Source organism: Felis catus, chromosome A1 (assembly GCF_018350175.1).
Source record: "Felis catus isolate Fca126 chromosome A1, F.catus_Fca126_mat1.0, whole genome shotgun sequence".
NCBI classification, from domain to species: Eukaryota; Metazoa; Chordata; class Mammalia; order Carnivora; family Felidae; genus Felis; species Felis catus.
The window spans coordinates 101,105,028-101,131,492 of NC_058368.1; the positions used below are offsets into that span (position 1 = coordinate 101,105,028).

Here is a 26,465-nt window from a genome sequence, read left to right on the forward strand (position 1 = left end):
GTCTCGACTCCTACCAGGCCAATGTGGGTGCTGCGATTTCCAGGGGAGAGGTGCATATTTACTTCTCCCCCTGTTCGCAGTGGCCTCACCTCCCTCGCAGGTGGCTTACCCGGGAGGGGGATGTTGTTGTCCCCGGGGTTTACCCGAGGCTGGGCCGCCTCGAGCGGCAGGTTAACCTTCTTCCTTCCCTCCCTCCCGCCTGTCTCCCGGCAGGTTGCGACATGTGCGCGGACAACCGCAACGGCGAGTGTCCCATGCACGGGCCGCTGCACTCGCTGCGCCGGCTCGTGGGCACCAGCAGCGCCGCGGCCGCCGCGCCCCCGCCGGAGCTGCCCGAGTGGCTCCGGGACCTGCCGCGGGAGGTGTGCCTGTGCACCAGCACTGTGCCGGGCCTGGCCTACGGCATCTGCGCGGCGCAGAGGATCCAGCAGGGCACCTGGATCGGGCCCTTCCAGGGCGTCCTCCTGCCCCCGGAGAAGGTGCAGGCCGGCGCTGTGAGGAACACGCAGCATCTCTGGGAGGTAAGTCCCTCGCCGCCCAGCACCTTGCCACCCAGCCGGAGCTCTGGCCGGCAAAGAGCCTGGCCCTTGGTGGGGGCAGGGGCGGAGGAAGGCATTTTTGGGGAGAGCTTCCCTTGTTCTCCAGAAGGTAGTAGAGAATAGATTTCTCTGGTCACGCAAATGCCCAATATCGGCAGCACCTGCAGTAAAGAGGTGCTCAGCCAGGAAGACAGGGGCTCCAGGTTTCTGAAGTTGGGACCCCCTTAACAGGCCTCTACTCCAGCTAGTCTCCCTGGATCTTGAGAAAAAGAAAACGCAGGTGAGGTGATAGAGCAGAGGAGGGTGGACATTGGGGGTGTAAGCTAGAAGAATCTGGTGCCCCATTCTGAGCTCTTCCAGGATGTTTTTTGGGCACTGGGCAAGAAGGAACATAAGCCTGACCAGGAGGAAGAGAGCCAGGCTCCTTTTCCCAGATAAAAACAGTTTTGTAAACCCTGAATTAGACTGCAACATGTTTCATAACGTCCCAAGTATCCTCAGGAAGCAATTCCTGTCGTGAATGAGAAATCACAAATTCTGCTGCTTCTCTGACAAAGTACAGTTCCACAGTCTTCAACAAGACAGGAAATCAAAACATAGGAAAACTCGGAGCACTTTGATATCACCCAATTAATGGTAATACTTCAGTGGCACAATCTTATCTCATGCTATTATTTAAAAATAAACAGTATACTTGAAAAATGTTAATCTGAGATTCCTCCCAAAGCTTTACGGTTGATTATCGAGATCCAGTTCTGAAGAGGCAGATTCTTGGCCATAGGTAATCCCCCCCCCCCCCCCACCAACCAGTTGTAGCCACCTCTCACCCATGGAGTGATTTATGAAATACAAGATGCTAGAAGTTTTACTCTTAGGGCAATATGTAGATCTTACTGAGGCCAGGCAGTGTAATGGAGTGGGAACAGCCAGAAAACAAAGTCTCTCGAGTGCCAGCGGCCAAGTTGGTGTGGACTTTAAGTCCCCGTTCATGGTCATTTCTACAGCAACGTGTCTCACACACTTGGTTCGCTGGCCTGTCAAGATGGGCATGCTCATTGTGAGAAGCCCCATGGTCAGTCACCAAAACTCGGGAGACTCAGTAATCCACTCGGATTTTTGCTGAGCACTCTGGCCAGCACTACCTTAGGGCCTGGAGACACAGCATTGTGAAAAACAAACCCAGCCTCCAGAACTGTTACAGGGCTGTTGGCGATGGGCTGCTGGGGCCTGTGTTTGTAAAACCTCCTTGGAAGGGGGAGGAGCTAAGTGTATGAGCTCCCAGCGCACTGGCCCAAGATGACCACGTGGCGGCCATGGGTGGCATAGACCTTACAGTTATCTGCTAGGGCTGTGGGCCCAGGTTGCAGGTTCCATTTCACTCCTAAATTGGAAAACAGTTACACGTTTTTCATCTTTCAGACCAGGAATCTTGAACAAGGGGCAGATTTATGTTACCAAATAGTGTTTTGTTTTGTTTTTTTGTTTTTTAATAGACATTTTCACAGGAAAACATGGTGGGAGAAAAATGGCTTGGTACATGGAGCCAGGTTAGGAGTTAGAGCTCTGGGGATTGGAAAAACTGACAAGCGGGAAATAATCAAAGCATCTGGTTTGGAAATATTTCCCAGTTGGTTTTTGTTTCTGACTAATTAGTTGTAACCTCCAATGCGGTTTAAAGTTTATAAAACACTTCCAGGCACTTTTCGTGTTCCAGTAGTGTTATTAGGAGTGCTAATATCATAGAGTTAAAGGTCTGCCAGTACTTTTCTGAGATCTTAAAGCAGTTGTTCAATGGTACGGATTTGCTCTGTGTGCAAATGTTAAGACTGAACACTGTTATATTGCCCTCGGTTGCCTCACGTTTTGAGCTCATCTATTTTTAGAGTGCCAGGGGACAAAGCCATAAACATGAAAAAAATCCCATAATTCATTGTTGTTGTTTTTTTTCTTTTTTTTGGTTTTTTTCTTAAAGGATTTGGATTCTTGGTATATTGGCTGGAGATCACTATGCATATAGAGTAAAATGATAAATCTTAATGCTGAAAACTGTAGAGTCTTTCCCTTGTACCTTTCCTTGTACGTGAAGTTGAAATTGTTCAAATAAGGAGTGGGACTTGAGGGTTGTTGTTGATCCCTCGGTCGATAGGAAGTGCGTCTTACCTGTAGCTTCAGGTATGTGAGTTGGTTCTGTGTTATAAAAAAGACTTGATGGGAGTATGCATGCATAAATGATTTACGGGCCCCTCTTCCTAATTTCAGGACACGATCTGTTTATTTTTATCATCTGTAAGAACAGTTAGAATAAGCAAACATTGAGGGGATCGAAGGGATAGTAAAACTGCAGCCGTGCAAAATATATCTGTCTCCTGGGAGATCCTATAAAATGTGACGGACTGGGGCCAGGTAACTTAGTGCCGATGTCCATTTGTAAGATACAACACTTACTTTAATGGGTTTCAGGTTTTTATTAGTATAATTTTTTTTAAGCTATAGAGTCTGAGTTTGTTAATTTTAAGCATTATGATTTATTCTTTTTCTGAAATGTGCCGATTTGAATTTAGTGAAATTTATAACAGGAGATTCCAAATGGTGTTCCTTACATGTCAGCCTTTGCTTTCAAACCTAAGTTCTACTGTGAAAAAATTTTAATCACTGTATGATTCGTATTAGGAAAGAATCAGTAATCGGGATATACGGTAGATCGATAGGAAACTTTTGGCAATAATTGTTTCATGACTCATGTAATAATTATCCATTGAAAAAAACACATTCTTTCAGATATCTTCCAGAATCTCAGGTTGACATAAAACAGATCTTTAAAAACTTAAAAGCAGTTGAAGCATTACCATTTCATTTTAAAAGTCAACTGAAATCATTTCTCTTCTCACATTTTTTCCAAGTCACTGGCTGATGAAGAAATGTCTTTATATTTAGAGTTCAATACTCAGGTCCTGATGGATCTTCCCAGGGTTACTTATCTTTATTTCAGTACAATAAATGGATTGCTAATCTTTTCCCGTCACTGTTTCCAAGTAGATGATGGATTTTTGTTTCAGTTTACAGTTCATTGTTTTTAGTATGGCTGTACTTTATTATACACATGAAGGCTTATTACAGAAACAATCAGATTCACCTTAGTTACTCCCTTTGTTTAATCATTAAAACCTCCATTTTCTTTGTAGAAAATGGCTCTTTAATATTTAACATACATCAGCCATGGAGAGCTTGTCTGATTGTTTTGTCAGTGTGCTATCATCTTTTAGTTAATATTTGCTTTGTGTATAACCCTGGTTCTTAAAAATAGAGCAATTTAAAGAAAGTTAAATATCATTCCGTTACCTTCCGTATATTTTGACTCTTTGGGGTACTTACGGAAAATTCTAAGAGTTTTTCTTTTCTCTCTGTCTCTCTCTTTTTTAAGGAAGAAGTCCAAGTGATTTTTTTTTTTTTTTTTTTGCTGTGTGTGACTTAAGGAGATTAACAAACTGAAAGCCAAGTTGCTAGTCTTTTTCCTGGGGAGGGGCTGGGTACAGTTTCTTTTAGAATCAGATTTTAATGTGTTTTACAAAAAATAGTAAATTCAGATAGTTTAAAACAAAAACATTACAGGATGGATTAAACAATCACTCACTTTGCTTATAGACATTTATTCCAGTAAGAGTTGGATACATGGTATATTTCTAGCTACTTGGCCATAATGAGAAAAATCTTTCTCAATATTTTGCAAAGAAAACATAGTCTTTCTCAGCAATTAGGTCTTATTGATGAGAGTGAGATAATTTTGCTCTAATGTGTTTTCTAATAAAGAAGTGAAAAGGCACATTTGATTCTAACATTTATGAAAACATTATCTCAATTATTAATGTGCCCTTTTTCCCTAGAGATAGATTAATCTAATTGCACATGGTTTCCCCTTTCTGCTTAACATCAGAATTTAATATGACTGGACCTGAGGAATGTACATAGTGTAAACTTGAAATTCTATTGGATATAAAATACGGAAGTTTAAAATAAAGTTACCATGTAAGATAGGCCAGAATTGCTCAGGCCTTTCAAATCAAAGTCTGATTTAACAGGAAATTTTAGTGACAATGACAAAATAGATTACACTTATTTTCGCCCTAGAAAAATTGTTCTGCTCACTGAAATAAGGTAGTGACTTGTTAGGATTACAGTCAAGGAACTGGAAAGGGCTTTAATTTTATAGAACCTGTCTTTGCCTCAGTAAATTTGAGTGTCTCCTTTTCATTTACACTACGTGAAAACCTTCCATTATTTTTCTTCAGAAAATCAAGGGGGATAACATAATGCGGGTTTTTTTTTTTTTTTGTGGTTTGATTTTATGCCATGATATTCTAGATTTAATAAGAGGTTTGCTTTTAAGCAAATGGTCTATTTTTCATCATTACCATTTAGCTTAGGTCAAAAGATGTTGATGAAACCAATATTAAAAATATATTACATGTTGCTAAATGTTTATATTTCACAACCATCATACATAATTGGTACTAGAAGGAAATGAATTGATTTCATATTTTAAATGTATTACTTAGCTTTTTATAAATACCCAATTGCATATATAGTACCGTACTCATTTGTATATATTTAGATGTTGGAAAAAAATCATTTCAAATGAATCATTTCAAATGAAATTAAAGTCATTTAAAAATGAAATTGAAGTCATTCTAAAGTTGTTCCGGTGATAGTACCATAATTATACGGTCCATATTTTTGCTTTATAGACTTTGACGCATTTGGCCTGATTCACCAAAGCACTAGGGGATAGAATTATGTGGCTGTTCCAGTTAAAATGAAGTAGAAATTGTGTTTCTTAGTGATTTATCATTTCATGTGATAGACTGCTTGTCAGCTTGGTTTTGAATATGTCAATTTCATGAAGTCCAAATATGATTTCTCCTTAAAAATAAACTATAGTCATAGTACTGTTAGGTTTTAAATTTGCAGAGTAGCAACTGATGTATCTCTTTGGCTTTGCCTCATTTGATTCGAAGATGTCTTTTATCGTGGTGCCCATTTGATAGAGTGCGAGCATTTTGTAGTTTTACATACACTGTAAAACCATCTGCCGCCTCTTGGAATCGTTTCCAGCATTGTGCTAAAAATCAAAACTTAGGACTTAATGTTGGCTTCGAAAAGGGCCCTTACAGTCCCGGTCCGTTACATTTACATATCGCCCTGCACAGTGCCACTGGTGGTTTTCTGGGTCTGAAAATGATTCTGCTTTAAGAAAATAAATACGTAGAGCAGCCGTTTGGAAATTCTCACACTAGTGAGGTTTAATCTAAATATGCGTGTGACACGCCAGTGATTTAACTGCAAATATTTTATGAAGAGTGATGTGTTCTGTATCCATGGGACTATATTTCTCATTCGTTCATTTTATCTGTTGTTTACAGATGGCTTTTACTGATGGCATTTTGGCTATGTGAAGAAAATAATTCATAAGTCTCTCGTGTTCACAACCGCATCTTTTCTTACATCCTATGATTTTTTTTTTTTTTCCACACTGACTTAAAAACAGGGTCAAGAAATTGAAATCCCAAGCTCAGAGGTTACTGGACAGATGAAGTCTGTCCTCCCCAGTGGTAGCAAGTGAGCTGATGAAAATGTGGCTGTGGTAACATTGGGCTGAAGGAAGCTTGCTGGGGAGCCTCTGTCTTTTACTGTGTCACTTACGGCACTTTTAATTATTTGAGTAAGTCTGTTTTGCTCCCCAGATATCACTTAGAGTGGTAGTATAACCTTATGGATTTGTTAGCTGAGGAACCACATCCACAATATCCAAAACCTCTGGTTCTGCCGATCTGAAGAACACCATGCCTAGACCCACTGCTGGATTGCCCCCCCCCTCCTTTTCTCCCCCTCCCTTTCTTTTTTAGAATCTCGTAGACTCCAAGATTTCATGGGTCCCGACATTCCTTGTGTATTTACACAAGAAATACAGACTCCGGTACAACTACTTAGCATAAAAGCCAGAGAAAGCAGAGCAGGGTAGACTTTTCCTTGTAAGCATTAGCCACCTCGCTCAGATAAGTTACAGAATTCCATTATCCAAATTGTTACACATGTGTGACAGAGGTTGACCTTTCGTCATGTCAATCCTTTTTGCGTGGGCCCCAGGCTCCAGCCTAATGGCTCAAACCCTGATTTACTCACTGTAATAAGGGCAGGAGGTCGAGCAGTTGTCAGGCTGCCTGTTCGTACTCTTCTCGGAGCCCGGTTGAAGGCTGTTAACACAAAGCTTTTCAAAGTGAATTTACAACCCGCACCACTGACAGAGGCCAATCAGTGCACCATAAATGTCAGGTTAGTGAGATTGAGCAGTAAGTAAAGTACTGACAGCACACTATTGGCTGGAATCAATTGGCCAAGGTTTGACTGAGGAGCGCGAGCTACGTGCCTTGGCGGGCGCAGGGCAGGGGCTCAAGTGCGGAGCCTGGCTTTCCAGGTGGGAGTCCGTAGAGGTACCTGGGAGCAGGTGTTTGAGGGTTGAGACGCCGCCCCCATTTGCTGGGGCGTATGGGTGTAGCCAGCCTCGTCCGTGTTGATGGGCTGCACGGTGTCTGAGTTCACGGCCGCCCCGCCTACTGACTCTGAGGCTTGGAGGAGAAGGGCCCCGAGTTAGACACAAAGGGGCAAGAGGAGAACGATCACGGTGTGGTGCCTTCAGAACCAGGGGACGCGTGCAGTGCGGTGCTGTGCGGCTAAAAGGTAACGTGTTCAGACTCCGCAACCCTAACAGGGATTTCCACCAAGGCGCCGACCCACACACAAGCCGCCTCTTCTGCCCTTCTGGAGGCTGAGGGATGTGCAACTTTCACGGAAGTCACTAATGAATGATTATGGGTTGAGGGCCTGAATATCCATGAGGTGTGGTTTCCCCACCACACGGAATGTTTTTATCATTTTGTGTAATGACAGCCTGGACAACAATTCATTTAGCTCTGAAGGCATCAGCATTAAAATGGAGGAATCCATTAAAATGCTGTACGCAAGGATTTATAAATTAGGCAATTTCCTTGATTATTGCAATCATTTACAAAATTGATTGTTGCAGTGTGGTATAGACAGATTTCAGCAACTGTCATTGACAACAAGCACATTCTCTGATATCTATGGTTACTGGTCACCAAACCAGGTCACTGTCCCTCACTACTCCCTCTCTCCCGCTCCCCCTCCCCCCCCTTGTTGTGCTTGGTCACAAGGTCAGGCAGACTTGCAGAGAACCTTAAAACTCTAAAGTTTGAGTTGCCTTCAGAAGAGACCCACTTGGGCTGTGAGGGTGGGTGCAGGTTGTTGTGATGGTCGTAGCATTGTTTGCACGTGTGAATTCTAATTTTGGAGCCGCACGAGGATGATCCTCATGTGCCTCAGGTCAGTAGCGGAGATTTTGAAATGAGGCCAACCCAAAAGGAGATAATTTTTGCAAATTGCAGCTGTAAATATTTGTTTGATTGAAGATCTAAAAGTCAATAATGTGTTTTATTTGTTGGTCCTTAGAGTTCTAATTATCCGATAGATATATCGTAGAGTCACTGGATTTTAGGTCAATTAATTCTGGAAGGCATAATAAAGACATTGTTACAAGCGTGAAACGCTCAAAATGCTGCAGATTTTCCTGTACGAGGACACACACAAAACAAGTCGACTTGGTGCTTAATCACTAACCACAAACCACAGAGTTGCCTTTATTCGTGCAGTCTCAGACACGGGCATGCCCAATGTGTCTGCAGAGCTCCAGCCAATGAAAGCTAGCCGTGCGGTTTATGCTTAGTACCAAATAACTGACTTCGGACATTTGTTTTTCATCATCATTTTGTTTTTAATCATAATTTTTCCCTTTTGGAACTCTAAAAGAAACCGGGGCTTGTAAAATAATAACACTTTGGAAAATTGTTTAACGCTGTTGGGAAGACAAAAACGTTTTGGTTTGTCCTGATTTGAAGACATCAGTATTTGATCTCATGGTGGTCTTTGTTTAAAAGGGAAGATGCTGTGTTTTAGGAAGTCCTATGGCTTGGTGACACCTTGCGTCTATTTGGCTATTGTTGGGTCAGAAGTCAGAAGTTCCTTTTCATTTTTAATTAGTTGTACTATTCATGGCTTCACAATTCAGCAGAGAGGCAGTATTTTCATTTCAGTGCCTCGATATGATTGCCTCGTTTTTATCCAAATGTTCTTTTCCACAGGTATTTCTGGTTTCTGTTAAGACTCAAAAGCCACGTGACTAGATCTGTTTTGGGTGAAGTGTGAACGAGGCACTCACTGTTAAAGCTGTTTCTGCCAGTGCCCTTGTACATGAATTTAATACATCAAAATCTACAGCGTGCAACTGTGAAATGATGATATGGGGCTAAGCCCGTTTTATTAAAATGAACAGTGTTTTTCACTCTCTGTGATCATTTTAAATTAAAGCTGCCTCCGGTAATGAAGTGTCTTCTATGTAGAAACATTCAGTGTAATCTAATTCAGCAGAAACTTCTTAAGTGCTTTTTAATTGGAATCAAATTAAATGTAATCAAGTCATGTTTTCAGGGTCTTGTAAAGCACCGAGACCTAAGTGTTGTTAGCAGGCTTGGGAATATTAATGTTGATCACAAATTTAGTACAACACTACTAAAGTCTCAGAGGTCCATGCAAACTCCAAAATGGCAGATGACCAGTACATATATGTTTGGTTAGAGTACAATGCTTTCGGAATCTATTTTGTTTGTCCCCAGGCTAATACTGAGGTTCCTCTGTGATACTAAAAAAATACAGAAATCCTTGCTGGGAGATAAAATCCTGAAAAACTTGGGGCTCATGCAAAATGCACTTAATTTCAGTTTGTTGCAATTAATTGTAGTTTATAATTTGACCTGCATAATCTACAAAGTGGAAAATCTGCAAATTAAGCTTTAAATGATGGAAATGAGATTTTCTACTGAAAATGTTTAATGTTCATCCTAAGCAATTCACACTACACAAAAGTATACGCTGGCAGTAACTGTTGTTGATGGTTTTTTTTTTCAAGATTTTATTCTTGTTTTCAAGTAATCCCTACACCCATCCGTGGGGCTTGAACTCACAACTTCTGAGATCAAGAGTCACACGTTCCACTGACTGAGCCAGCCAGGTGCCCCCCCACCTTTGTTGATGATTTTTACAATGGCCTTTTGGGAGATGACTATGTAATATAATGCATATTTATTTCATTGAAATCACAGTTTTGGTAAAAATATTTGTACACTGTCATTGATACTGCAAAACAGATCTTGAAAGCCGCCGCCAAAAGCACTGTTTTTCTAAGATCTTCTGCAGTGGTTAAATTTGGCTCAGCCATGAATAGATTTTGATTTTGTGTCTAGTTGCGTCCTTCCCTCTGTGTATTTCTCTTGGTAGGAAATTTCCTTAACAGTCTGCCAGCCTTGCTGTATTATAGAAACACTTCTTGTGATATTTTTGTATGTTTTTAGTGCATGTCTTTAATATGACCAGAGGCTTTCTGGAGCCTGTAGGGAGGTTTTAATGGTTCTCAGAGGGGAAGAAATTTCTGTGTTCCTTTTTATACGTGGAGGTGTTAACAAAAAAGGATCAGATTGCTTTGAAATGCTTTTCTAAGTAGGAAGACTCATTAATTTACCGACTTGCATGTTAGACTTCAGGCAAACTACTAAATTTCTTTGTGTCGCCGTTTCTTGTATAAAAGAGTCCTGCACTATTGTGCAAGTTAGAAAGACCGTATATATGGCTTTTATATAACGAAAGGGATTTTCTGTTTCAATTGGGATTTTTATTTTATTTTATTTTTCACTTGGGATTTTAATAGTAGCCTGTAAGTTTCTACTGTACTCTGCACATAATTATAAAGAATCTCATTATTTGTTAAAGCGAAACTGTAGACTATGACACACAGTTTGAATGGATTTAGTTACAAAATCAGGCTTAAATAATATCTAAATGCACATTTATTTAGTGCTGCTTATAAGGAAGAAAGGATTAAAGAGATGCCATACGACATGGGCGAAAAAAAATGATTAGATGGCTTTAATTTTTAAGACTACTTTTCTAATGGAGAGCAAAAGGATAACTGTAAATATTGGACATGTAAATAGAAGTTTCTAGGTGTGTGATTTCAGTAAGTCAAATGATTGCTCTTCATCCTCACAACAGAGAACTGACTTGCAGTATGAAATGTGAGGGGAAATGACTGAGAAACATCTAGAAAGATCACAAGGAAGCCCCCAAACCTGAAGGTCCTTTGACCGTGGACCTCACGCCAGGAGCAATTCATTAGGTAGGTTTGACACTGGGTATTGAATTCTGTATAGAACAGCATCTCACTGCCTAGCATATGGTGGCTTGTCAATACATATTAAATGACAGCAAATCAACATCGTGGCACATTTGCCACTGTCCATAAAAACATGTGTGCTGCTGTGTGTGTACTGGTGAATACTGACTTACTGGCACACCGTGCAAATGGTGAATCTGTCAGTGTTGACCCTGTGAAAAGCAAGAATTCTGAGTAGCGGCTTGCAATTGGAAACTGTTATGTTTGGGGTGCCTGGGTGGCTCAGTCAGTTGAGCGTCCGACTCTTGATTCATCTCAGGTCATGATCCCAGGGTCGTGGGGTCAAGCCCTGCGTGGGGCTCCATGCTGATGATGGAGCCTGCTTGGGCTTCTCTGTCTCCCTCCTTATCTCACCCTGCTCTGCTTGTGTGCACGTGCACGCGTGCTCTCTTTCTCTCTCAAAATAAGTAAACACTAAAAAGAAAATTTTGTTTTATTATTTTTATAAGCAGGCTCCATGCCCTAGCGTGGAGCCCAATGCGGGGCTTGAATTCATGACCCTGAGATCAAGACCTGAGCTGCTATCAGCAGTTAGATGCTTTTTTTTTTTTTTTAAATGTTTGTTTATTTTTGAGAGAGAGAGACAGAGATTGAGTGGGGGAGGGGCAGAGAGAGAGGGAGCCACAGAATCTGAAGCAGGCTCCAGGCTCTGAGCTGTCAGCACAGAGCCTGACGATGGGCTCGAACCCATGAACCTTGAGATCATGACCTGAGCCGAAGTCGGATGCTTAACCGACTGAGCCACCCGCGCCCCAGGAAAATGTAGATGAAAAAGTCAAAATAAGATAAAAGCAGAGAGGCAGGCAAACCTTAAGAGACTCTTAAATACAGAGAATGAACTGAGGGGTGGTGGTGGGGGATGGGCTAAATAGGTGACGGGCATTTAGGAGGGAACTTGTTGGGATGAGCACCGGTGTCCTATGTAAGACATAAATCCCCGGGTTCTACTCCCAAAGCCATGACAACCCTGCATGTCAACTAACTTGACTTTAAATACCAAAAAAAAAAAAAAAAAAACAAAAAAACAACAAAACTTCAGATGAAGAAGTAAAAATCGAAACACGATCTAAAGAACAAAAATTTAGGTTGAGATTAATATTTTTAAAAATGTATATTCGTTTTACATGAATCATTTCTCTTACGGCATCTGGAGTTATTACTTAGATGTCACTCAGAGCAGGGGTGATGTTCAAAGTATTTGACAACCAATGCTGTCCCATAAACCTGCGTGCCTGCCACTGTATCGGTGTCTTGGGTGTGGTGTAGAGGTTCTGAATCTAGGAGAGTTAGGTGGGCTTTAGCAAAGCTATTAAATACACAATCAGTGGCAATAACAATCTATTAACAGGTATAGGGTTTTTGTTTTATAAGATAAAAAGTTCTGGAGATGGGTTGCACAACTGTGTGACCATCCTTTACTAAACCGTACCCTGAAACATGGTTAAAATGGGGGTGCCTGGGTGGCTCAGTCAATTAAGCCACACACTTGATCTCGTGGGTGGTAAGTTCAAGCCCTACCTCCGCCGTCAGCGCGGAGCCTGCTTGGGATTCTCTGCCTCCCTCTCTCCCTGCCCCTTCCCACTCGCAGTAAATAAATAAAGTTTAAAAACATAGTTAAAATGGTAAATGTTATGTGGATTTTACCCCAATTAAAAACAAAGAACGATCTACATTTTCAGCGATTTTTCTTCTAGCTCTTCTTAAAGTCCAGCTTACGTAAGAGTTTTCAGGTGTAGGGAGCCAAGAAAAAGTCACTCTAGGGTCCTGCCCCTAAAAGATTCTGGTTCAGCCCTCCTGCACTGGGGACCCAGCAGTCTGTTTTCTTAACAAATGTCTCACCGGTTCGTCCAGCTGCACTTTAAGCAAACAGAAAAAGCCAGACTCCACCTTTTTCTACCTTACTCTTGGGGTTGTCCGCTTCTCTTGTTTGGGCTCCCCTTGAGCAAACCTGGTCTAGTCTCATTTGCTCCTATGTTAATTCTAGTCTTTCATTCCTGCTGCACCTGGACTAATCTCTGGGTATTTCCCACCTCCTCCCTTATCACCCCCTCCAGATAGATAGATGGATAGGTAGGTCGATAGATACAGAGATAGATACAAGTATTGCTAGACGTAACAGACAGCAAAATGGACTCCCGTGACTTTCCTCTCTTTGTATCTTTTGGAAGTCTGCCTGGCCAGGTGTAAGGAAGCGAGCAAAAAGGCAGAAAGCTTTCCACAGTGTGTAAACCGCAGTGTGTCATTAGCCCCTAGGTAATCAAGGCGTGTTTCAGAAGGAGGTGGCTTCCTGGACGGCAGGCATTCGGTGCTGCTCGCTAGGGCCAGAGCTCCAGCACTGTCTGGGTCTGAGCCGTGTGTGACGGCAAGCAGACCCCCGAACTCCCTCCGCTCCTACCATCGCTGCTTTCCTCCCCGCGTCACCTGGCAGCCCCTTCTGTGCAGTCCTCTACCACGTGGAGAGACCATATGGTCCTTGTGTGACATTTGCCATTTGCACAGTCTGTAAAGTTTCCATATGCCAACTTCATTCTCCAGGTCTGCTGATCTTTTCCCGTCTTTTGCCTCCGCCTGCCGTTTCTGCCCGTTGATGGAGGGAGGTCTGTGGGCACGCAGCCTGTTGTCGGGTCTGCCCTTCTTACACTTACCTCCCCTGGTCTTACGGTTTCTTCCTTTTTGTTTTAAAAAAAAAAAAAGTATTTTTAATTAACGTTTGTGTGTTGAGAGAGTGCGAGCAGGGGAGGGGCAGAGAGAGGGAGTCACAGCATCGGAAGCAGGCTCCAGACTTTGTGCTGACAGCTCAGAGCCCAGTGTGGGGCTCGAACCCACAAACTGCGAGATCGTGACCTGAGCTGAAGTTGAGGCCACGCAGGCGCCCCTCTTCCCCTTTTTTTTTTCTTTTAATGCTTACTTTTGAGAGAATGTAAGTGAGGGAAGGGCAGAGAGGGGGACAGAAGATCTGAAGCAGGCTCTGCCGACAGCAGCGAGCCCCATGCGGGGTTTGAACTCAGGAACAAACTGTGAGATCATGACCTGAGCCAAAGTGGGTTGCTCAACTGACCTAGCCCCCCGGGTGCCTTTCACTCATTCTTACTGTTTCAGTTGCCTTCTCTGAGGGATGGCTCTCACGTTCCGGTCCCCACGCTGACCTCTCCTAAGTCCTGGATTTCTTTGAGACCTCGCTCTTTGGAGATGTAGCTACAAATTGAGTGTGCTGACTGCCCTCGTCCTATGTCTCCCCACAGAGGTGGCCCTTTATCCTTAACCTACAGTGTTCTCTTAGCCCTTTTTGGCCTATGAGCCCAACACTTTGGAGTCCCTCTAACGGTTTTTTTTAAATATTTATGTTCCTGGAAACCAACAGGGTATCTAGCACACAAAAGGTACTTAGTAAACACTGTTGTTCTGATAGCAATAATCAGAGCTAACACAGCTCCTCTGAGACTGTGAACCAGGCGCTATGCATGCTAAAGAGCTCTGCGGAGCTGGTCTTAATTCCTCCTCAGAACATCCTGGTGAGGTGAGGACTATTGCAACTCCTTTTTCAGATGAAGGAACTTCTCAGATGAAGGCAAAAGAAGTTAAATTACTCACCCAAGGTTGTATGTAGTGAAGGTAGGACTCCCCCTGAGGTGGTGTGGCCCGTAGAGTCCTTGCTCCAAACCATTCTGCTGTTATACTGCCTGCTCCCTTCCTCTCTGACCCCTGAACTGCCATTACGTTATGGGGCTCCAATGTCTGCCACAGACTTCTCCACACAGCTGACCCTAGCCTCTAGGTCTGCATATGAGCATTTCCTCCTTGGTAGACAATGCTTTGGCTTCTCAGACACAGCCCCGCTGCAGCTTAAACAGAGACCTGGTACTTAGTCTCATGATGTGCTTGGTCCACCTTGGGTTCTAGGACCATCGGCGCCATGTTTATTATGCTAGACAATTCAAACTTCCCAGCCTTCAGAGAAATAAATTTACTGAGAGCCTACATGCGTGAGGTGTCGTGCAGGTCACAGAGATGGGCAAGATGAACTCTGCCTTCAAGGCCCAGAGAGTGGTAAGACCATGAGTAATTCCCCTTGGAAACAGGAGCGAAAAGTGCTTTTTCAGAGCACAGAGGTGGCTTCCTGCTGGGAGCCTCAGGGGAGGAGGAGAATTTGACCCGGGGACGTAAATGGTTAATACTAAGGGAGGCAGGTGCTTCCTGGGGGAAGATCAGCCCCCATCAGTGGGTCCACAGTCCTTCCTTTCCCAGCTATGTTGCCTCTCTGTCCTTCCTCTCAATGAACTGCTTCCTGTCCTCTGGCATACCAAGATGGTATGCCAGAAGGCTTGCCCTTCTGTGGTCAGCCTGCGTCTTTCACTTTTTTTAGAGACACAGTTCCCAGGAATTCATTTTAGCCTCATTCTGGGTCTCCACCACCCTATTCACTTTCTCTTGCCTTCAGCCATCCCCTTAATAGGTGTTGAAGTTTGGCTTTATCACCTGATGTTACAGTTAGGTCCTCACTTGGTAAGCTCTTATTTGGGACTGACTTACACTAAAAAAATATTTGATTGTTTATAATTCAACTCTGATTGGGTGTCCTGTATTTTACTTGCTCACTTTGGCAATCCTATTAAGGTGACAACTGAGGAGAGACCTCATGGAAGAAGGAATGATGCTTGAGATCGTTCGGGAAGGCCAGCGTGCTAGAAGCCAAGGCGGTTCGGAGAGACATGGTGGGAGATAAAGTCGGAGGGACTGTGGGAGAAGACTGCATTTTATCGTGGGTGAAGTAGATCTTGAGGCGGAAGTAGCCTGAACCGAACTGTCCTCTGTGTTATAAAAACGTTCTTCTGGGTGCTGTGTGGAGAAGGCTCTGGTGGGGCAAGGCTGGCTGCTGAGGGCAGGAACTCAGTGGACCGGGTGGAGAAGTGGATTTGGAGTTAGGGGAACATTTGGTGATTTCAATCCGTAGGGCTCCTTGAGCTCAGCTGGCGAGGGTGGGAAGGCAGAGCTCTGACTGGAGGGAGGCTAGTTCCATGATCGCTAGTTCTCTATGCCTCTGTGAACTGCCTCCGTAAAAGTCTTATGTGGATTAAGGACCGTGTAGCTTGGTACAGCCACAGATGGCCTCATCTCATTTCCGTCCCCTGCCAGTAACGTCACAGGTCTCCGCTTTTGCCCCTCTGGTGGGTGTGGCAGTGAGGCAGTAGCACAGCCAGCCTTCTTAAGCGCTTTGGAATCTGTGAACCATGAGACGCTTAGAGACTCCGCTTGAGGTCTGTGCAGGATACCTTCCCCAGAGAGAGGGAGGGATGCTTCACCTGACTCAGCTCGGCGTTGCCTCAAAACTCTCCTTTAGCTCCTCTCCTGTGCAGCTGTCTGCATGCACAGGTGCGTGTGAACATGCACACGTGCTCGGTACTGTTCTCTTGGCTTTTCGCCCTGCGTCTTCTGAGGTCTTCGTATTTTTTCCGATTACAAAGGGTAATGAGCGAGAATCTGGAAAACGCAGAAAAATACTTGTGAAAACACGAGATAAAAGAGCTGTAAATAACTTGGTGTCATTCGTACTGCAGCTAGGATTTTCTTTTAATACATGGATAACAACATATTCTTTGCCCTTAGCATGAAACCGTACGCACGTCCCCCATGTTGAAAATTCTTGGAGGAGCACCTGAGTGGCTCTGTCGTCGAAGCATCTGACTTTGGCTCAGGTCACGATCTTTGGTTTGTGAGTTTGAGCCCTGCTTTGGGTGAGCCCTGCTTCTCTCTCTCCCTCTCTCTCTCTGCCCTTCACTCATGTCTTCTCTCTCTCTCAAAAAAAAAAAAAAAAAAAAAAAAACAAATAAAACCAAAATTCTTTGCATGTATATCCAATGATTTTTATGGCTGTATACTCTCAATATGGTTGAATCCAGTTGTTGAACATTGGTGTTGATCCTTCCTCCCTCTCTGCCTCCTTCCCTTTTTTCCTCCTTCCCTTCCTCCTTCCCACCCTCTCTCCTTACTTTGAAAATATTACTGATCCTTTGGTCTCCTGAGTGTATCGGCTCAAGCTTGCCAAAATACCTGCAGGAAAACACACACATACAGAGAAACTCTTTTTTGTGCAAACAGTAAGAATCCTAAGAACGACAGCAAATATTTATCCATCACTTTGTAGTTTGAAAGAGATTTCATAACGGGCATGCTGATTTTATTGCTGTGCCCTCTGCAGCGCAGGGAGCGCTCTGTCCCGCCCGGTGCTAGTGACATGGGGAGGCTGGATCCACGAGGCCAGGCGGAGCTGGCTCTTTTGACCCGTGTCAAGTGGAGCTTTCCATCTGTCCAAATGTTAGCCTGGAACTAAACGCCTCCACACAGCGATGAAATCCCTAACAAATGTAGTGACAGCGCGGAACATAAGGCCTTAATTTTTTTCAAATTGCTTGCATTTACAGTGAATTCAATTTGAACGATAAGTCACCTCCGTGCGAATGACTCACGCGCTTGTTATTGTGAGCTTTGTTTTGCAGAGTACACGAAACAGAGAGAGAGGTGGGTTCACAGAGCGAACCCAGCCAAGGTAGTGGCGACTCGTTTCCAGCTGAGAAAGTTGTTCCGTGTCTTTATACATGGTGCATTCTGGGACTGGAGTTGCACAAGGAAACGGAAATACCTTTTAAAAGCGCATTTGGTCCACTGTCCACAGGGGCAGTTGGAGGGGATAAATACGCAGACGAAGCTTACTTAGCACAGTGAAAAAGTGTTTTTTTTTTTGTCTTCCAGGACGTTTCACTTCAGGTCCGCTGAAACCCCTTTTCCAAATCCAGACTGTTGGGGTTCTAGAGAGGGCAGCGAGATTAGGCCTTGCAGACTGTGACAGAAGGGAGGAAATGATTTCCAAAGCAAATCACTTCCCCACTGTAGAGAAGCCTGGAGAGAAACAGTAAGGAAATGTCTAGAAAACAACCATATAAATAGCTGATTGCTAAAATATTTGGATAATTTTGAGAATAAATGCAGGCTAACATTTTTGGACAGTGAAATCAGCTTTTCATAATGACTCTGTCTCCCAGCCAGTAATTTCCTTGTTCTCCCTAATTTATTTCACTTCTCTGTAGCTGGCAAAGTCCTGTGTTCCGTACCTCAAATACACCAGCTTTCCCAGCTACCAATTTCTGTTGTGAGACTCTTGCTTCGCTTCCTGTTTTTATGCACAAACTGGTTCTCGCACGGAGCTGGGGGTGGGGGGGAGGCTCTAGAGCTGCAAGAGATTCGCGCTTTCTGATGACTTTCTGAGCAGTACCTCCGGGGATGCCCAGGGTCCTGACGCTTTATTTAATTTTGGACCCAGGTCCGGAGTGACTCCCGAGTTAAGCAACTTTTAACAGTCTTAGAGCTCCTGGTAAGGGCAGTAGGGACTGGGAGAGGACAATAAACAGACCCAGGCCATCTCCACTGGAGGCTAATGGCACAAGTGGTCCCTGCCAGGTTTGTACGGCCCTTGAAGGCAGTGGGTCATTCAAGGTGCCTTTGGTTTTTGGCCTTTTATTTTTTCCTCTGACCAAGGGAGAGGAGGAGCAGTGACTTCTACTTCTGAAAACTCTGTTTAGTGGCCTGGCATGATGGAAATTTTCATGCTCTTGACTTTGGACCACAGCAAGTTTGTGTCTGGAAAGTTTAAAATGGGTATCTTAGAGACACATCAGAAAGGACTAGATAACCAGTAGAAAATAGGGTGGGTTTCATTTTGGTGCCCTGTCACCTTTCTTGTTTGGGTAGAGCCACTGAGGGGTTTTTCTCAGATTCACCCTGATGGCATGGGATCACTAATGACGGACTTTCTCTATCTTAAACCTTGCTAGAGCCAGGAGTTCCATTCAGAGCAACTGCGGGCCAGGTTGCACAGAGCTGAGTGTGAAGCACGAGCAGTGTTTGCTTTGCATTGTATGTTTGGTGACCGAGAACTGGACCAGAAATTGTAGAGGTGTGCCCCAATTCTGGAGGACGAACAAGAGCCATTTGGCCCGTCCAACATAGGTTCATTTATCCAGGATGTATTGGATAAGCTTCTCTTATGTGCTGGGCTCTGCCCAGGGTTGGTGGAGGATGGTGTTGTATTTGAAAGACAGAGTTTGTGCCTGGGAGGAGCTAACTGTCTGTAAGATATTGAAGGGAAATAGACAAGTCAGAGGGAGTATCGGTGGGCCCCTGATGATGAAAATGCAGAGGAGACCTGGGGAGGTGAATGAAGGTCCACCTGGTGAAGTGCTGTCACCTCTGGAGGCAGGTTTGCTGGCACGTTTTTCTGGGATGAGTGTACTGGGAAGCCTAACCAAGAGGAGAGACGGAATGTGAGAGGGGTTGAGTCAGGGAAGACCTGAGGAGGAGTAAACGAACTGTTGGTGTCTGAAAGGTCGGCTTGGTCTGTGGGTTGCTCTCATGGAGGTGATAGAAAGAAACGAGGCTGTAGACGCAGGAAGGCACACGAGTGAGCTGCTTGAAAACTGGTGCGAGAGTTCAGATTTGACGTGTGCATAGGAAACCACGACGTGTTACTTGGGAAGGGGACTTGAGGCTGGCTGCTTGCAAATGAAGAGGGACATGGGTTTGACTTGACAGGTACTGTTTTCACAGGCATTGCGATAGGTAATGGAAGTCTCGCCTGTATCTGAGATCTCCCCTTCATTGAGATTGATGGAGACTGCGGTAAAGCTGGGACCACCCCTTAATGGCAGCGGATTTCAGTGACTAGAGCCCAGTGTATGTTACACACGAGCCGTCAGTCCCTGTGCACGGCCCTTTTAGGGCAGTTGAGTATCGCAGTGTCTTAGATTTGGTACATAACTCTTAGCAACCTCTACTTAGATGGACAGGGAAGCAAGATGGCAGGGGAGCAAGGAGTTGTATAGCAGTGCTCGGAAGGGGGATTAGGAACCCCTCTAAGGTCTAGAGAATTCTCTGGGTTAGAAGCTTTTTTTTTTCCCTTCCCCTTTCTGATGGTGATTGTGGTACAGTTGCTCACTGGGGTGTACGATCTTCTGTTGGAACAAAGAAGAGTATCTTCTGCTTTGTGCCAAATGCGTGCATCTTGTTAGGTTCAGGATGGGCTTGACTCTGCCCGTCTGTGGTCCTTCAGCAAACGGCATAGACTGAACTGTAAAAATTTAAAGGAAGAAAACAAGCACAAACCTAGAAAACTCAGCTGTCTAGGAGCCCGGAGTAGAAAGATGTGTGTGTGTGGGGGGGGGGGGTGGGGTTGGGGTGGGAGGGGAGTGTGCACATGACCCTTCCAGGAAAATTTGGATAATGGACTGAGTGACTAATGTGTAGCGGGCAGCGTTCACTGTTATTATTTCTTACACACAGAAAACAAAAAAGAGAAACCATCCTAAAGCAGCTGTGAGCTAAGAGGAGCAGTAGGAGCTATAACTTTTTGAGTGAGTGGAGATCACAGTAGGGCAAACCCATATGACACGTAAAAACATGAAGGAATGAGAAAACAATGGGTGATCCAGGTTAGGTTTTGGGAAAGACAGGACCTGGGCAGGGGGATCCTCTGAGAAGACAGAGCGAAGAGTGCTGTGGGGTGGGGGTGGGAGTGGGGTCCCAGGGACATCAGCTGTCACGCAGGTGCTGGGTACAGGCGGGCTCCGCAGTCCTGCCACCTTTGGGGCCACCGACTTCTTTATTCCTGCTACAGTGACCAGAAACTTCGGTGATGATGCCTGGCCCTGCCCCCTCTTGGAATTAGAGGAATGCATCTGTTTGCGGGCTGGAGATTAGAGTTTGGGGCTGGGGGTGGGGGGCTACAAGGAGAGCTGTCTTTTTGGGTGGCCTCACAAGACATGCTTCAGACCCGAAGCTGATACTTCAAAACTTCCTTCTCTGATAATCTATAATATTCTGTTTTTAGAACTACACTGTCAGCGGTGTCGGAGGGACTCCTCTCAGATGATTCATCCATTTAAGACGAGCAGTAATATCTCTTGTTTGGAAATTAAGCAACAGAAAGGAATTCAAGGGGGCCAGCTAAATATGGGCATTTTAAATGAAAATATATCTGTGGTTATGCTACCAAGTTAAGTCAGATGGGTTTTATTCCAGAGTCTATATACAAGGTTAAAAGATTATGTTTGAATGGTTTCAGTTTGTTTTTCATTTGAAAAGTTTAAGTTGAGTTAAAAATTATTGTTAAAAGTCTGTCCTTCACAGTGTCTTCTAGAGTGTCGATACACGGGAGGTACCTTGTAACGAGTTTTTGGTGAGTTTTGGGTATGTTGCGTTTTATTAGAAACCTTTGTTTATTCTCATTGCACCTTGTTCCAGAAGAGACTTGAAGCAGCTCAGTAGAAAGTCTGAGTTTAGAGATGGATACATGTTTGAGATGAAACCGAGACGTTCTAAGGAGAAACACATGTGCATAATTTAACATATTCTAGATAACCTCTTGATGCTGGAATGTGGTATATCCAAACAGTGTTGTCTTGGAGAGGTTACTTGATGAACACCTTCTCTGGGAGTTGTGTTGTTTGTGTGTGTGTGTGTGTGTGTGTGTGTGTGTGTGTGTGTGTGTGTGTGTGTAGAATGGAAATGTTACCATGATGGGATGTTTTTTGCTCCATCATCTCGGACACAGTGTCACATGGGGGTAGAGGGAGATCGGCAGTCTCAGGGTGAAGTCTCCTGACAAGTTGTGTAATGCTAGATTTCTTCATTCCCCCTTTTTTTTGTCTTATTAAACAAGTATTTGGTTTTTATTACCAAAAATACAGAAAATACAGGAAAAAATGTTAATTCCCACAATCTACTACCTGGAAACAAACTCTAACATTTTACATGTATTTTTTTTCTAGAAAACTTTATATGCATTTACATGTGTGCTTTCTGCTGACTTTTTTTTTTTTTACTTAAAATTATTACCTACACATGTCCTAGCATAATTAATACTCTGCGTAATCATCCTGTGTAACATATCGTCTGTCAAATGAATGAGTCACAGTTTGCTTAACTGTTTCCTTATTGTTAGATGTTTAGTGTTTTTGTTGCATGTAGTTTTCGTTATTTCACTGAACACATCTAGTAATGTTAATCTTTTGGAACTAGAATTTAGACTTTTATATATTGGGAATTATTTTTTCTCTTTTTGGGTTATAGTAATAATGAATATGATAATATATGATAAATCAGTGTTTATGAAATATGGGTCCAATTTTGGTGATCTTTGGACTTCATAGGGCTGTCTTTAGTATCTGGAGTTGATGTTTATAAACATTAACTGCTGATGTTATGCAAATGCTAATTCCAAAAATGTGCAATTTCGTATTTTATGCAAGAGTGAGGTCTGGAAAAATTGCTTTAGGTCCAGTTTTACAAACCGAATCGCTTTAATCCACAAAGGGGTGGTGTCCAAGCCACTGGGATGCTTTTTACTCTCTTAAGTTTTTGTAGAATTTTAAGTATAAAGGAGTAAAGTAAGTAAAGAGAAATAGTGTAATACATTCTCTTATTTCTAGGATGCATTTCAAATAATTTTTCTTTTTTTTCTTTTAAATTTTTTTAAACTTTTTTTTTAAGTTTATTTTTGAGAGAGAGCATGAGTGGGGGAGGGGCAGAGAGAGAGGGAGACACAGAATCCGAAGCACGCTCCAGGCTCCGAGCTGTCTGTACAGAGCCAGCATGGGGCTTGAACTCGAACCCGCAAGCCGTGAGATCATGACCTGAGCGGAAGTCGGACGCTTTACCAACTGAGCCACCCAGGCGCCCCTCAAATAAGTTTTCTTAATGTTTTTGTTTCTTCTGTTCTCTCCCACTTTTTTTTTTTATTTTGTTATGTGTTTTTTTGTTGTTGGAATATTGTAAAGTAAATCTCAGATACAGTAACGATTTACCTCCAAATACTTACCTATCTCTAAGAGATACATATTAAAAAAAAATACAGTATAACCACGATACCACTATCCTACTCAGCAATATTAACATGTTAATATCAGCTAATTTCCATATTCCATCATTTCCCCCATACATTATTTTACAGTTGGTTTGTTTGAATAACAATCAAAACAAGATCTTTACATTGCATTTTGTTGACCTATGTCTCCAGCATCTTTTAATTTCTAACAGCTCATTAGTTGGGAGCTTTTTTTTGTCTTTTCTTTTTCAATGAGAATACTTGAGTCACACCTCTAGGCTACGAAATCAGAGTCAGCAGGAACGTAGTCTGATGGTCTGCATTTTATAATAGCTCTCAAGGCGATTCTGATGGACAAACAGCTTTGAGAACCTCTATACAAGGGAACATATTTCAAGACACCTTAAGATTGAGTATTTTAATAAAGAAGTAAACTTTTTGAAATGTAAATAATCACTCTTTGTATGTCCTACTTTGTTTATTTTATAAATGTGAATGCTTTTTTACTGGATTTCCCCCACGTGGGACTCCCTTCTTGTACGGATGATGGTTGAGAGGCTCTATGGAGTCTTTCTACAGTTTGCATCATATCTATAGTTATCTATCTTCCCTTGGCAAGAAATTTTAAAACTGAAAATACACAGGAAATTGGGAAGAAATACAAATTACCTACAGTCTCCCTGCTCGGTGGTAACCACTGTTAATATTTTCACTATTTTTCGTTCTAGTCTTTCCCTAGGACAGTAAAACCTTAAACCTTTTAAACCTTAAAAAACAAAGCGTAAACTCTTTGAAAATTTTTGTTACTCTCACACATAATATATTGTGAATGCCTTTTCGATGACCATACATTCTTTATTGTGCTTTGAGTGGCTGCCTAGTAGTCCATGATTTAGGTGTGGTCTAATTTTCGATTTTTGTCTTCTTAAATTTTGTTATTCTGTGTGGATAATGCTCTTTTAAAATGCATGTATTTTTTCTTGCCCATTTGTGCTTATATTCCTCATTTAAATTTCTATATTTCCGAATTAAAATGCTTGTGCATTTCAACAGCTTTTAATTTTGCCCAATGTTGCCTTCAAATGAGTTAAATCAATTTGCATTCCTGAGTGGATGAGGGAGGATTTATTTTTCCATGCAACCATTCACATGTCCTTCTCTCTTTGGTATTAGTGTTTTTTTGTTTGTTTTTTTAGAATGAGAGAGAGAGAGAGAGCATGCTAGAGACAGGGGCAGAGGGAGAGAGAGAAGGAATCTCAAGCAGCTGAGCATGAAACCCAACACAGGACCCTATCCCATGACCCTAGGATCATGACCTGAGCCAAAATCAAGAGTCGGACACATAACTGACTGAGACACCAGGCACCCCTCATATCACTGGTTTTTAAAAAAAAATTTTTTTTCAACGTTTATTTATTTTTGGGACAGAGAGAGACAGAGCATGAACGGGGGAGGGGCAGAGAGAGAGGGAGACACAGAATCGGAAACAGGCTCCAGGCTCTGAGCCATCAGCCCAGAGCCCGAGGTGGGGCTCGAACCCACAGACCGGGAGATCGTGACCTGGCTGAAGTCGGACGCTTAACCGACTGCGCCACCCAGGCGCCCCTCACTGGTTTTTAATATAGGCCCTAGCTTATGCTTTCTGAGGCACATCATATCTGATGATGTAGTATGTGGGCCTGTGACCGTTGTAGTGTTGGGAGAACACTTGGAGGTCAGTTCAAAAGCCCTCAGCTCTCATTACAGGGATAAAGGATGATTGGAACCATGTAGCTGGCTAGTAATTTCTTTCCATCGAGTTTGACTATTTTAGATATTGCATCGTTGGCAGAGATAATGAAATGTTCAGCTTCTGCAGGTGGCTGCATTTTATGGGTAAGTAAAATGAATCCAAAATAAACAAATTTTGCCCATTATCTATCTTTAGGCTCCTTGGGGCCCAGGTCTCTAGAAAAAACATTTGACAGTTGGTTGCATGGTTTTCATTTTTGTTGCCCTTGGGTCTCTTTCTACATTTACACGGATGCTGTAGTTAGTGTATAATCCCTCTCTCCTCCTGTGCAAACTCTGATCCCGCTCCGATAGAGTTTGAAACTTTAGCCCCATTTTAATCCGTACCCTTCGATGTACCTCCTGATTTCTTGTCTGGTTTTTCTGGCTGTCCCCAGTCCAGTCTCTTGCCTGAGACGGGAGCTGTGCGGGCTCGCATTGTTGCAGAGTGACTAAAAAAAGGGGTAAAGTGGAGAAGAAAGGGGCAGACAGCTGAAGTTTGGGTAGAGGAAAGGGAGAGCCGCAATATTTGAATATTTTGAAAAATGGAAGAGATCCACGGTTGTGTGTGGATTAAAGGCCCTCTACAAAGCTCGCCAGAGTGGAACGGGCAAGGTGAGGGAAGATAGGATCTTTGGCAACTTTCCGCCTGGGCAAGAGTGGGCCAACCTTGGAGACTGACCTGCCAGGCTGGGTGGCTATTCCGTGTGTGTTGAGGGCAAGTTGAATGGTGCGTCTCTGTTCTGTGCTGTGATTCTCCTGAGCAGCTACACCAAAACGCTTCACTTTTGCGACTGTTTGTAGAGCACAACAGGAAGAGCCAACCTGGTGGTTTTCTAAATAATTATTTCAGGGTAGATGGCCAGAAGGATAATTCAGACGCCAATGGAAATGATTTTATCTTAAATTGTCCACTTTAGGCCCTCACATTGGTAGAAAGAATGTTGCCAAATTGCAGTTTACTTTTGGGCTGTTTAGACACACTTCATATGGTGCTTTGTTTAAAAGGCCTCGGAGTATTTTTATGGAAGTATTTACAGGAAGTTTGTTCTCAAGGGCACAAAGGCAAAAATATCATTACCTCACTGGTGAATGTATTTATCCTAATCGGCTTTTTAAGACAATAGCCCAACTTTGGGCACTAAGTGGAACGGTCCCGGTCTTTGACAGAGCATCTAAGTCAGAAACTTTGCTGTTTTTGGCAATCCCACGGTCTTGATTTAGGTGGGACAGGGATCAGGGATTAAAATGGCTCTACCCAGGAGGAAAGGAGACAAGTCTGACAGCAATGAAAACCAAGGCATTGCTGCATCCAGAAAATTTATGGTTAAGACCAGGGAAGTCTGGAAAGTTAGACAACTGTGTCATTTATTAATTTATCACCCTGTGCAGCATGTTTTACTTGAGAAGAGTGATGTATGATCTCTGAAAGGGTACGTCTTCAAGCTCAGGGTTTTTTTTTTTTCTTCACATAAAGATACTCTACTTACGGTTTTCTAAAACAGAAAACTTAAGGAAAAAAATCTATTCTTTTGCCTCTAGATTTGTGAAAAAAAATGTAGTTTTTCTCTGGCTACATTTTGTATACCCCAAAATTTTGATGGCAGAACTTCATCATTGCAAATATTTCCCTGGAGACTGAGTGCAGGCAACATGTAAAACTTAAAAAAAATTTTTTTTAATGTTTATTTTTGAGAGAGAGAGAGAGAGAGAGAGAGAGAGAGACAGAGCGTGAATGCAGGAGGGGGCAGAGAGAAAAGGAGACACAGAATCTAAAGCAGGCTCTAGGTTCCAAGCTATCAGCACAGAGCCTGATGCGGGGCTCAAACTGACAAGCTGTGAGATCATGACCTGAGCCAAAGTCGGATGCTTAACCAACTGAGCCACCCAGGAGCCCCCTGCGTTTTTTTTTAAAGCCTTATGCTGCATT

The 26,465-nt window shown here is 43.1% G+C and overlaps 1 protein-coding gene across 4 annotated transcripts in view; it reads left to right on the forward strand.

The window, feature by feature from the left end:
- The window catches only part of PRDM6 (PR/SET domain 6), a 234,860-nt gene that overhangs the window by 9,932 nt on the left and 198,463 nt on the right, over window positions 1-26,465 (forward strand). For all 4 annotated transcript variants that reach the window (XM_045058252.1, XM_011283422.4, XM_045058236.1 and 1 more), the window contains exon 3: window positions 214-521. In XM_045058252.1, coding sequence (XP_044914187.1) covers window positions 214-521 — 308 coding nt within the window. The remainder of the gene's footprint in view (window positions 1-213; window positions 522-26,465) is intronic.